The following is a 13,778-nucleotide window of genomic DNA, read 5'->3' on the forward strand; positions in this document are numbered from 1 at the left end:
CAGAGGCTGTAAACACTGCATGTTGCATCAAAAATAGATGCATGACCAGACCTCTAGTAGAGAAGACTCCCTATGAGTTACATAAAGGGAGAAAACCAAATACATCCCATCTTAAGGCATTTGGTTGCAAGTGCTATGTACACAATAATGGAAAAGACTCCCTAGGAAAGTTTGATCCCAGAAGTGATGAGGGAGTATTCTTGGGATATTGTTCACATAGTAAAGCTTATAAAGTATTTAATAAAAGAACTCTATGTGTAGAAGAAAGTGTGCATGTAGTATTTGATGAAACTAACATTCTTTCTTAGAGACAGGAACATGAAGCTGAAGCCATTGGACTGGTCAAAGACTTGGCTGAAGCATTAGCTCAAGTCAAAGTGACACCTACAGAAGGAACAGGTGATGGACCAGGTTCTTCCTTACAGGGCAACCTGACAGGGGGAAGAAATCAAAGAGGTTTTGATATAAACTCCTTGAAGGAACCTGTTCATGAACCTATTCCTCAGCAAATGGCTGAAACATCCAGCTGAAGCCAGTTGGTTGTGAAACCTCACAAGTATGAAAGTTCTCATCCCATTGAGAACATTCTCACTGATCTAACATCTGGAGTCAAAAACAGATCACAATTAAAGAATCTGTGTGCTTTTGATGCTTTCTAATCTATCATTGAACCTAAAAATATTGTTGAGGCATTGCAGGATGCAGATTGGGTGAATGCAATGCAGGATGAACTAAACCAGTTTGAAAGAAGTCAAGTTTGGCACCTAGTTCCAAGACCCAAGGGCAGATCAGTCATTGGTACTAAATTGGTCTTTAGGAACAAACTGGATGAAGATGGAACTGTCATAAGGAACAAGGCAAGGTTGGTGGTCCAAGGTTACAGCCAAGAGGAAGGAATAGACTATGATGAGACATTTGCTCCAGTTGCAAGACTAGAGGCAATCAGACTTCTCATAGCCTTTGCAGCACATATGGAATTCGTTCTTCATCAAATGGATGTCAAAAGTGCCTTCCTGAATGGCTACTTAAAGAAAGAAGTGTTTGTGAAACAACCCCCAGGGTTTGAAAGCAAAGAATGTCCTGAACATGTGTACAAGCCGGACAAGGCTCTTTATGGACTCAAATAGGCACCAAGAGCATGGTATGAAAGACTGTCAAAGTTCCTACTGGAGCATGAGTACAAGAGAGGTAAAATAGATAGTACCTTATTCTTAAGGGAAAAAGGTAAGGACCTTCTTGTTGTAAAAATTTATGTTGATGACATAATCTTTGGGGCCACCACTGACAAGCTAAGAAAAGATTTGCAAAACTAATGGGAAGTGAATTTGAAATGAACATGATGGGTGAGCTTAACTTCTTCTTAGGGTTGCATATCAAACAAAGCCAAAATGGAACCATGATTCATCAGTAGAAGTATACAAAAGAACTAATCAAGAAGTTTAAAATGGAGGATTCTAAAGAAATAGATACACCTATTGCAACTGCCACTAAATTAGATATTGATGAACCTGGTTCATCAGTTGATCAGAAGTTGTATAGGGGTATGATTGGTTCACTCTTGTATCTTACTGCCAGTAGACCTGACATTGTTTTCAGTGTAGGGCTATGTGCTCGTTTTCAGGCAAATCCAAAAGAGTCTTACTTGACTGCTGTCAAGAGGATATTGAGATATCTGAAAGGCACTGCTGAATTGTGTCTTTGGTACCCTAAAGGTAGTAATTTAGATCTAGTAGGATATGCTGATGCTGACTATGCAGGTTTCCTAGTGGATAGAAAAAGCACCTCGGGTATGGCACACTTCCTTGGTTCATGTCTTGTATCATGGCCTACCAAGAAGCAAAATTCAGTAGCCCTATCTATTGCTGAAGCTGAGTATGTAACTGCAGCTTCTTGTTGTGCTCAGTTACTATGGATTAAACAACAATTGGTAGATTTTGGAATTGAAGTGGGATGCATACCAATATTTTGTGATAACACTAGTGCTATAAGTATGACAAAGAACCCTGTTCATCATAAAAGGACCAAGCACATAGATGTTAGACACCACTTCTTGAAAGATAATTATGAGAAAGGATTAATCTCAATAGAATTCTGTGCTACTGATAAACAAATAGTTGACATCTTCACCAAGGCACTGAATAGGGAAAACTTTGAAAGCAACAGGTTGGAATTAGGGATGATTAAGATCACCTAAAAAGGAACCAGTTCAGAATGCAATGAAAAAATAATTGAAATGAAAAAAAAATTCACATTTTTGGTTAGAAGTTCTGACTTTATATAAATATCTAGACTAATTCTTACTCAATCTCATATTCTAATCAGTATACTCCTGTGACGTGTGTTTATATTAATTCATTGATCTCTTTCAAAGTTTTTTTTCTATTCTGATATATGAGGCATAATCAAGAGAAGTTCTACTTGAAGAACCTGGTTCATCAGTATATGCTCATGAGAAAAGGTCAGGTACGTTTCTATACTTTGCACAATTAAAAAAATAAATATTCCAATTATGAGCAGAAGTCCTATTCTAACCAAACTCCTAAAAATAGAACCGTTGAGCATTGAACCAGTTTCATTCTCCTAGAATTCTAAAGAAAACGGAACTATTTTCTAAAACCAAGCGTCACCTATTTATCAGTAAAAGACCGGAGTCTTAAAGGGATTAGACTCTTGATTGACCACTGCAAAAAGGCTGCTGTTACTGCACCTAATCATACTCCACTTTAAATACACTCCACATACTCCCATTCTAGTCCATAACCGTCATTAAGCCTTAAACCTCAAATCATCATCCTTCTCTCTAAAAATCTCCAAAAATCCCCAAAAATTCTCCAGAAATTCTTCACCATGACTACTCCTCAAGAAAATCCAGGAACTCCCCCACCAGTATCTCCTAACACACCCTCATCTGCACCTCCTAGCGACAATCCTAAACCAAGATTTCGCCGGCAGAAAATGTTGGCAAGAAAGATTATGGCTACTGGTGCTCTGAGAACGGCTCTAAACGAAAAATTGAGAGCCAGCCAGAAAAAGGAGAGCTCTGAAAAGGAATCATCTAACTCGAGTTCTGAGTCTGAAGCATTTGTTTCTGCAAGCGATGGAGAAGAACATGGGTCTTCTGACTCAGACAAGAATCAAGAAAACCCTAGGGAGGTAAATACATGCTATGTTTTTTCTGATGTAGTTGAGAAGGTGGACAATACGTTTGTGTTGGTGGGTTCTGTGAGAGATGTAAGTGAGGGAGAGTCGAGTAGAAAGGTAAAGAAAAAGAAAGATAAAATTCTTGCTATTTGTGGAGGAGTAGAGGAAAGTGGCAACAAGCCAGGGGGAAGTGAAACTGGGGAGGCTGCTGAAGGCCTTGTACATTTGAGTGAACAACAAGATGAACCTGGTTCATCTGTGGAAGAAACCTTGGCTGACATTCTGAAGAAGGTTGGGGCAAGCTATGATCCCAAGAAGCGCAAAGCTTCTTCTCAAAAGGCTCCAACCGCCTCTAAGCCAACAAAGAAGAGCAAGGTGTCATCTCCTAAGTCTACTGTCCCTCCAGTACCAAAGGTGAAAGCTACTAGAAGCAGGGTAAAGCAAAGTGAGGCTGAGTTGCAGAAAGCCTTAGAGGCAAGCAAGAAAAAGAAGAACGAAAAGCAAAAAGCTAAAGTTGTGAAAGTTCTGTGGTTACAGAAGAAGAGGAGGAGGAGATGGAATTGGTCCATCAGGAAAGAGGTACAACTGAGGAGGTTCCCACTCCTACACCAAAAAGATCCAAGACTTCTACAAAGAAGTCTTCAGAACCTGTATCTGCTGAACCCTCCCCGGCAAAAAGAACCAGGTCTACAGTCAAAGGAAAACAAGTGAAAGTTCCTGAAGAAGAAGAAGCATGGAGTGGAGAGGAAGAAGAAGAGGAATTTGAAAAAGAACAGGACAGATTTGTCCTTTTTGGCAGGAGAAAGATATTGAAAGGAAGAATTCTGAAAGACCTGGAGGAGCCAGGCATGAAAAGATTGGTTGATTCCCTAGATGCACAAGGGTGGAAGGACATGGTTCTTCAATTGGATGGCAGGCTGGCAAGGAAAGAGCTGATCGAGTTTATGGCAAATGTTACTATGGTGAATGGGGCTATTACAAGCTTGGTAAGGGGAGTAGAGGTGTAGTTTGATGCATCTAAATTGGGCAGAATTCTAGACATACCCTGTGAGGGCTATGATGACTATACTAGGCAAAGTTGGCCTTGTCTAGATTCTCTCCCTTCTGTTCTCCAAATCACCAGAAATTTCTGTGATACCAAGTCTGCTGAAGAAGTGCCTGAGGCTAGGTTTGTGCAAAAGAGTGAGATGAAGCCTGAGCACAAGGTGCTCTTTGAGTTTGTGAACAAGTGTTTGCTGCCCAGACAGGAGAGAAGGCACACTGCAAATTATATGGACCTGGTCCTTCTGGAGTGTCTTGTGAGAGGAAAGCAGATTAACTGGCCTGCTTTCATTGTCAAGTTGCTGGATAGAGTCGTCAATGGTTCCAAGGCTCATGCCACACCTTATGGGTTTATACTGACAACTTTCTTGGCCAAGTTAGATGTGCCATTGAAAAAGTGGGAGATGGCCTCCAGCAAAGAGCACTTTGGAATCAAAACTCTGCAGGCTTGTGACTATCTGCTAAGTGTAGCCCCAGTTGAACCTAGTTCATCCTTGAAGACTCCTGTGAACAGCAAAGTTAGGGCATTGGTTCTAGAGTGTGGAACAAAAGATGCAGAAATTGCTAGGCTCCAGGCTCGCATTGCTGAACTGGAAAGTGAAAGAAATGGCCTCAAAGATGAGCTAGCAAAGGAAAAAGAAAAGAGTGAAGGGATGCTCCAAACAATGCTCAATCTCCTTCAATCCCAACCCTCTAATTCCTCCAAGCCCTAGAACCAATTTAGAAACCCCCTCAGTGACCCAAATTCGGGACTTTTATTTTTTTTTGCTCATGGTTGGATGTTTGTTTTTCTTTTTGTGGTCTGTTTTGTAGAAACATCTCCTAATCAATGACAATGTGCTTTGTTTTCTCTTGTTCTATGAAACTTCTCATCTTAATAGTTAAATTTCTGTAAAGCTGATTATTGATTAACTAAATCATGTTTTCACTTGCAGTTGCCCCAGTGGCCATGAGTAATAATTAACATCTGGGATTCTAATAAAATGCAACTTTTTGATGATGCCAAAAGGGGGAAGAGATATTGTGCTTTACTTTGTATTCTGAAAAATGTGATGTTTATAACCTGATTAAACCTGGTCCTTAATGATAAGTTAAATTAAAGTGTGAAAATTAAGCTGAGTTCCACAGGGTCTCTGATCAATAAAAGCACAGAGTTTGTCATCATCAAAAAGGGGGAATTTGTTGGCCCAAGTTCAGGTGAAGTTTTGAAGAATGACAAATGAACTCAGTCATGGACCAGGTCCATCATGTGAGGCACAGTATTTATCAACCTATACATGTGAGATGCACGTGAAGGAGATAAGTCTCAGTGATCAAGCAGCAATATCTCCTGAACTGATCGAAAAGGTTGCATATTGGATAAGGAGTGAAAGTCTCCTTATGAGAAGAGAACACAATCCGGATAAAGGATAGGGTTGGAGTTTGTGTTGTTCAAGGACTCAACTTCGATGGAAGATCAGCAATTGAGTCTCAATCAAACTCTAATTACTAACTCATTAAATAACAGTGATTGTTCTCTTTTACAGGTATTGCACAAACGCAGAAGTTAAACTAAATTGAGAGCAAAAGAGCGAGGCAATTTTGCAAGCAATTTATGTGAGATTCAAGTGTGCATTCCTGAAGCTACTTGGACAATTCCATTGTGTCTTTCTTTTAATCTAGTTCAATTGTAGTAGGTGTTTTAAAGTTGTACCTTTCAGCTTTCATAGAAGCAATTGTATTAGGTACTTTGAGTATTCAAGTTAGAGTTAACTTGAAAGTGTCCCAGCAGTTGAGGCTGTGTGCCACACTGGGATTAGAGTTTAATCCTTAGGTTTACAAAGAGTTTTGTAAATGCAGTTTTGGCTCGGTGATTTTAGTGGAAGTTTGGGAAAATCCTACTGAGTAGTAGGTCGTGGTTTTTTTACCTTTTGAGCCAGGTGTTTTCCACGTAAAAATCTATGTGTTCTTTATTTTATGCACTCTTAATTCCACAAACAGTCTTAGTAAGTACATCTAGAAGAACCAGGTTCTTCTAGTGCGACAATTAGGTACCACACAAATCACCCCCCCCCCCCCTCTTGTGTGGTATTGACGTCTAGAACATCAGAGAGGGTGCGTGTGGTGAATAGAGGGGAAATGGGAATAGAGTGGTTGATCATTCACCCACTGCTGGTTTGTCTATGCTTACTATCTATGGGGTTGAATAAGAAATTGTAGAAGAGAGTGGCAAGAAGTCAGGGGGAGTGGTTCTGGTGAAGCTGCTGAAGGGTTAGTTAACCTAAGTGACAAGGAGATGAACCTGGTTCATCAACTGAAGAGACCCTAGCACACTTGTTGAAAAAGGTTGGGGCAAGTTATGATCAGAAGAAAAGAAGAACTCCCACACCAAAAGCCCTCAGTGCTCTTAAACCCTCTAAGAAAAGGAAGGTTTCTTCCACATCAACTACTAAAACTTCCTTGCCTAAGGGAAGAGCCACAAGAAGCAGGGTGAAACAAAGTGAGGCTGATCTACAAAAGGCCTTAGTTGAAAGTAAGAAGAAAAGAATGGATAAAGGAAAAGGGAAGGTTGCAGAGTCCTCAGAGGCTATTGAAGTTGAGGAGATGGAACAGGTCCATCAAGAAAAGGTTACAACAGAGGAGGTTCAGACCCCCAAGCCCAAAAAGCCAAAGACTTCTTCCAAGAAGTCTTCTTCTGTGTCTGCATCTGCTGAACCTTCATTAGCCAAGAGAACAAGGTCTGTGGTGAAAAGTAAACAACTAAGAATTTATGAAGATGAGGAATGGAGTGGAGAAGAAGAAGAAGATGAGTCTGGTGGTGATCAAGACAAGCTTTCCATGTTTGGCAAAAGAAAATTTTGAAAGGTAGATTGCTGAAAGACCTGGTAGAACCAGGAATGATAAGACTGGTAGATGCCTTCGCTGCTCAAGGATGGAAGGACATGGTCCTTCAGATGGATGGAAGACTAGCCAGGAATGAAATCATTGAGTTCATGGAAAATGCTGAGGTTAAGGATGGCATGGTTAGCAGCCTGGTGAAAGGAGTTCGGGTGACCTTTAATGCAGCAAAACTGGGAGAGGTCCTTGGCATACCCTCTGAAGGGTTTGATGACTATAAAAGGCAAAGGTGGCCTTGTCTGGACTCCCTTCCTACAGCCCTTGAAATAACCAGGAGGTTCTGTGATACTGAAGATGTAAATGAGGCCAGGGCTATTCAGAAGAGTGAAATGAGGACACAGCACAAAGTCATCTTTGAATTTGTCAACAAGTGCCTACCGCCCAGACAGGAGAGAAGGCATATTACAAATTATATGGACTTAGTGCTGATGGAGTGCTTGGAAAGAGCAATGCAAATTAATTGGCATGCACTCATCATCAAGCTGCTGGACAGGGTCATCAATGGCTCGAAGGCTCATGCTACCCCCTATGGCTTTATTCTGACTACGATTATGGATAGGTGCAATGTGCCACTGAAGAAATGGAAAATGGCCTCAAGCAAGGATCACTTTGGCATTAACACTCTGATTGCTTGTGACTACTTAGTCAGTGCCATCCCAAATGAACTTGGTTCATCCAAGAAGACTCCTATCAACAGTAAAGTCAGGTCTCTTGTTCAGGAATGTGAAGCCAAGGATGCTGAGATAGCTAGGCTCAAGGCTCGTGTGGCAGAGGTGGAATCTGAGAGAGATGCTCTCAGAATTGAGCTTACCAAGGAAAAGGAGAAGAATGATGGGATTCTTCATAAAATGCTGAATCTTCTCCAAGCCCAAAACCAACCCTCTAGCTCCTCCAAGCCTTAGGAATTCTAGCTTTTGTCTCCTGAACCTGTTTAGTACCTTAAGTGACCCAGATTAGGGATTTTTCTATATTTTTTTTGCTCATGTTTAAATGTTTTTGCTTTCTAGTTGTGGATTGTGGTAGCAACATATCTTCTATCGATGATATCTACTGTTTTTTGCTCTTGTTCATTGTTAATCATTCCTTGATAGTTTAAATATGTTTGCTTGATTACTGATGATTAATCCATGAATGCACTTGCAGTTGCCCTAGTGGCCATGAGTACTTATTAAAATCTGGGATTCACACTTTGTATGCAACTTTTCGATGATACCAAAAGGGGGAAGAGATATTGTGCTTTACACATTCTGAATAAGTGATATTTATGACCTAATTAACTTGGTCCTTAATGATAAGTGAATTTTCTAAACTTTGTATTGATGGTTAAGCTGAGTTCTTACAGGATCCAAGTAAGTAAAAGGAATAGAGTTTGTCATCATCAAAAATGGGGAATTTGTTGGCCCAAGAACAGATGAAGTTTTGAAGATTGACAAAAGAACTCAGTCATGGACCAGGTCCATCTTGTGAAGCACAGTCATGATCAACCTATACATGTGAGATGCACGTGAAGGAGATAAAACTAACTGATCAAGAAGCAATATCTCCTGATCTGATCGAAAAGGTTGCATATTGGATAAGGAGAGAAAGACTCCTTACATGAAGAGAACACAGTTTGGGAAGAAGGTAGTGTTACAGTTTGAGATCACTATGAACTCTTCTACGATAGAAGAGTAGTAATTGAATTCCAGTCAAACTCTGATAACTAACCCATTAAATATCAAGCAATTTATGTGTGATTCGAGTGTGCAATTCTGAAGCTACTTGAACGAGATAGAAGAACCAGTTCCATGTGTCTATCTTTTATTCTAGTTCAATTGTAGTAGGTGTTTTTACTTTGTACCTTTCAGCTTTCATAGAAGCAATTGTAATAGGTACTTTGAGTATTCAAGTTAGAGTTAACTTGAAGTTGTCGCAACAGTTGAGGCTGTGTGCCACAACGGGATTAGAGTTAATCCTTAGGTTTATAAAGAGTTTTGTAAATGCAGTTTTGGCTCAGTGATTTTAGTGAAAGTTTGGGAAAATCTACTGAGTAGTAAGTCGTGGTTTTTTCACCTTTTGAGTCAGGTATTTTCTACGTAAAAATCTCTGTGTTCTTTACTTTCTTTATTTGTTATTCCGCAAACAGTAGTAGTTGGAACACATAGACGAACCAGGTCCTTCTATAGTTCAGTTAAGCAAAATTGGGTACCACACAAATCACCCACCACTCTTGTGTGGTATTGACGTTTAAAACATCAGTTTCTTTATTGTGTTGTGCTCCTTATTACTGTTTTCTGCCCTTAGCATTGATATTGTTCGGTATTAGTGGTAGTATTGAACATTTTTAGTCTATGCTGAAGCTTTTCCGCGTGTATGCATTTGCAGTAGTTTAGTATATATTCCTTAGTTTCTTTGTTGGTGTTGTGGCTAGTCAAACTGATGGTAGAGTAGGGTCAAGTCCTTGGTGGGGTGGCAAGGGGTTAAGGGATCTAATAGACTAAGAGTGGGGTCATAGAACATAGGGACACTGATGGGTAATCTATAGTGTTACGGAGGTTTCTTCAAAAGAGGCAGATTAATATAGCATGTGTCCAAGAGACTAGATGGAAAGGTACGATGGCTCAAGATGTGTACGGGTTTAAGTTGTGGCATTCGGGAGGAGCTGCAGGCAAGAACAGGGTAGGTATTTTAGTTGATAGGGATCTCGGAGAGATGGTGCTGGATGTTAGGAGGGTGAATGATAGGCTAATAACTATTAAGCTAGTGGTTGGTAGGGTCAATTATAACGTGATTAGTGCTTACGCGCCTCAGGTGGGCCTGGGCGAGGAGGCCTAAAGGCGCTTCTGGGACGATTTGGATGAGGTTATGCATGGTATTCCACACACCTAGAAGCTCATCATAGATGGTGATTTTAATGGCCATATTGGGGTGACTGCTAGGGGTTATGACGAGGTGCATGGCGGGTTCAGTTCCAAAGTTAGGAATGAGGGAGGCACTCATTGTTGGATTTTGCTAAAGCTTTTGACTTCGTGTTAGCTAATTTGTGTTTCCAAAAGAGGGAGGAACACTTGGTCACTTTCCGTAGTAAGGTAGCCCGAACTCAGATTGATTACCTCCTCCTTACGAAGGGTGATAAGGTCCTTTGCATGACTGGAAGGTTATTCTAAGTGAGTGTCTATCGACACAGCATAGGCTCTTGGTAATGGACTTGGAGGTCAAGAGATTAAGGAAGAAGAAAGCGGTGTATAGCCAGCCTAAGATTAAGTAGGGAGCCTTGAATAAGGCTAATGCTCAAGAGTTGGGGGAGAAGCTGTTGGCCATGGGAGGCTGGAGGAGTAGTGGGGATGCGAGTAATATGTGGACCACGACAGCGAACTACATTAAGGAAGCTGCTATAGAGGTGTTAGGGGTAACGAAGGGTTATTCGAGAGTTCACAAAGGGGACTGGTGGTGTAATGAGGAGGTCCAAGGAAAACTAGAAGCTAAGAAAGCGGCTTATCTGAAGCTAGTGAGGAGCATCGATGAGGAGGATAAGAGGACATGTTGGAAGTGTGATAAGAAGGCAAGGAAAGAGGCAAAGTTGGCGGTCACGGAGAATAAGACCGCATCTTTTGAGCATATGTATGACGATCTTGGGGGAAAAGGAGGCGACAGAAGATGTACAAGTTAGACAAGATTAGGGAGATAAAGGCTCGGGAGCTGGGCCAAGTGCGGTGCATCAAAGACGAAGAGGGTAAGGTTCTAGTGGAAGAGGCGTGTATCAGGCATAGATGGCAGGAGTACTTCTATAGACTCTTGAACGAGGGAGGGGACAGGAATATCATGCTAGGTGAGTTGGAAATCGCAGGGAGACGAAGGGAATTTTGGTTTTGTAGGCGTATTACGAGCGAGGAGGTTGAGGGGGCTATGTTGAAGATGAGCAGGGGTAAGGCAACTGGGCCGGATGATATCCCAATGGAATTTTGGAAAGAAGTGGGTCATGCAGGCTTGGAGTGGCTTACTAGTTTGTTTGATGTCATTTTCAAGACGAAGAACATGCCTGAAGACTGGCGATGGAGTTTGGTGATCCCATTATATAAAAACAAAGGTGAAATTCAGGAATGTAACAGTTATAGGGGTATCAAGATTATGAGTCATGCTTTGAAAGTATGGGAGAGGATGGTGGAGAGAAGGGTGCGACGTAATGTTACTATTTTCGAAAACCAGTTTAGATTTATGCATGGATGGTCTACTACAGAAGTCATTAACCTTGTGAGGAGATTGGTGGAGCAGTATAGGGAGAGGAAGAAGGACTTGCATATAGTATTCATTGATCTAGAGAATGCCTATTATAAAGTCCCGAGAAACGTTTTATGGAGATGTATGAAGGCTAGCAAAATCTCGGTGGCGTACATTAGGGTGATTAAGGACATGTACGAGGGCGCAAAGACTCGGGTGAGAACTGCGAAAGGAGACTCGAATCATTTTTCAATGGAGATGGGGTTGTATCATGGATCAACTCTTAGCCTGTTTTTGTTTTCCATAGCATTAGATATGCTGACGCGACACATACAAGGGGAAGTGCCCTGGTGTATGTTATTTGTTGATGACATAGTTTTGATTGACGAATCGTGGGACAAAGTTAACGCTAGTTTGGATGTCTGGAGACAGATGCTGGAGTCTAAAGGTTTCAAGTTGATTAGGTCAAAAACTGAGTACTTGGAGTGCAAGTTCAGCGATGGGATGTATGAAGAAGAAGTGAAAGTGAAGATTGGTACTCAAGTCATCCCCAAAAGAGATAATTTTAAGTATCTTGGGTCTATTTTTCAAGGCAACGGGGAGATCGACGAGGATGTTACTCATTGTATTGGAGCAGGGTGGATGTGATGGAGGCTAGCCTCGGAGGTTTTGTGTGATAAGAATGTGCCACCTTGACTTAAGGGCAAGTTCTACACAGTGGTGGTTAGACCGACTATGTTGTATGGGGCTGAGTGTTGGCCCGTTAAGAAGTCTCAAGTCCAGAAGATAAAAGTAGTTGAAATGAGGATGTTGAGATGGATGTGTGGGCATGCCAGGAAGGACAAAATTAGGAATGAAGTTATAAGGGACAAGGTAGGAGTGGCATTTGTGGAGGAAAAGTTACGGGAATCGAGGTTGAGATGGTTTGGGCATGTAAAGAGGAGAGATATAGATGCTCCGGTCAGGAGGTGTGAGGGGTTGTCCATGGTGGGTCTGAGGAATGGAAGGGGTAGGCCGGAGAAGTATTGGGGAGAGGTAATTAGGCAGGACATGTCGTTGCTTCAGCTTACCGAGGATATGACCCACAATAGAAAGGTGTGGAGGTCAAGGATTAGGGTTGTAGGTTGACTGATAGTAGTGTGTTCCTCCTAAGCTTACCAGTAGTACTTGGATTATTTTTGTATATCTTATCATGGTTCTTTATTATTACATGATGTGTCATTCGCGCTCGTTACCATATTACATTGTTGTTATCATTGTTTTCTACTTTGCCGCTTTATCTTATCTCCATGTTCCCTCAGCTGAGGGTCTATCGGAAACAGACTCTCTACCTTTATAAGGTAGAGGTAAGGTCTACGTATACACTACCCTTCCCAGATCCCATTTATGGGATTACACTGGTTTTGTTGTTGTTGTAGACTATATGTCTAGTCAAATTAACATCATCACTTATTCTAGGATGGAGGAAGTACGTATTTTACGTTTAAAGTTCAAAAGTATATACTTTCTTCGTCTCATTTTATGTGAATGTGCTACTATTTGGGGAGTTAATTAAAGTGCTCCATCACACAACTATCAATTGTGGATGTTAGCGAGTTCATGCAGTGAAGACATTCTTAATAGCGAACGCTTCACATTAATGGGTTTCTAAGTGGTGCAAATTTGAATAAGTCAGATTAGTGGATTTCGAGGTTAAACCAAAAAGAAAAAAATTGATATAAGCTAATTATGTTACTAACCAGCTTCAAGGTCGTCTAGATCACCAAATGTATCACACAATAATATTTCTACATCATTACTGAATTAAGCCATTACAATGAACGACTAGGCAATGACATAAAAACATTGTTATTTGGATCCACACATTTCACCAAAATGGTGAAGGAACACATAGAACCGAACTGCCGGATATGACAGCAGAGGGAAAATCAAATAGAAAAAGATGCATTGGTGCTCGGAGATAACACGACAAGTCAAGCACAGGAATAAACAGAAAATTAGGGTAACACACCACTCAAAGCTATTATTTTCAAATCCTTTCCCTGATAACAAGGAAGGAAAAAACCAAAGCAATGAGTCCAGCCACTGCGGATGGGAAAGAACTGAGGATGGCACTCCCGGGGTCCATCGGAGCTGCCATAGGTTCATGGTGGTGGCCTTCATGCGCAGCCACTGCAACCACCATGATCACAACACTAGCAATGAAGTTGAATGCTGCAGTTGAGACCTGGAAAGCCATTATTATATTGCCTTCTCTTCAAGATTCAAATGTTTGACTTCTATATATTTGGAGCAAATGGCAATGTTTGATTAGGCCTCGACTGCTTGCTTTGGTATTAATTCTACATGCTTATATAGAAATCTTTTAGAAGGGTGTTATTGACTTCACGCCGGCAACTATCGATTGTACGATTCATTACTGCAGGTTTGTACTTTGTACTATCATTCTAGCTTATTTCTTCCATTGACTTTCGCCCTTTTGATAGTTGAGGTCAGAATGAATGTGATATATATATATATAT

At 41.0% G+C, this 13,778-nt stretch overlaps 1 protein-coding gene across 1 annotated transcript; it reads left to right on the forward strand.

The window, feature by feature from the left end:
* Nucleotides 1–10,357: 10,357 nt before the first annotated feature.
* Nucleotides 10,358–11,904, forward strand: LOC109217680. The gene is made up of 2 exons (XM_019381942.1): nucleotides 10,358–10,617; nucleotides 10,683–11,904. Exons 1-2 carry the CDS (start codon nucleotides 10,358–10,360, stop codon nucleotides 11,902–11,904), a joined length of 1,482 nt encoding a protein of 493 aa, XP_019237487.1.
* Nucleotides 11,905–13,778: the final 1,874 nt, after the last annotated feature.

The sequence above is a fragment of the Nicotiana attenuata genome, unplaced genomic scaffold, assembly GCF_001879085.1.
Source record: "Nicotiana attenuata strain UT unplaced genomic scaffold, NIATTr2, whole genome shotgun sequence".
Lineage (NCBI taxonomy): Eukaryota > Viridiplantae > Streptophyta > Magnoliopsida > Solanales > Solanaceae > Nicotiana > Nicotiana attenuata.

Coding starts and splice junctions, on each gene's coding strand:
- LOC109217680 (XM_019381942.1), top strand. CDS start 10,358: ATGGGAGGCTGGAGGAGTAGTGGGGATGCGAGTAATATGTGGACCACG. Junction 10,618..10,682: donor AAGGCAAGGAAAGAGGCAAA/GTTGGCGGTCAC, acceptor TTGGGGGAAAAG/GAGGCGACAGAAGATGTACA.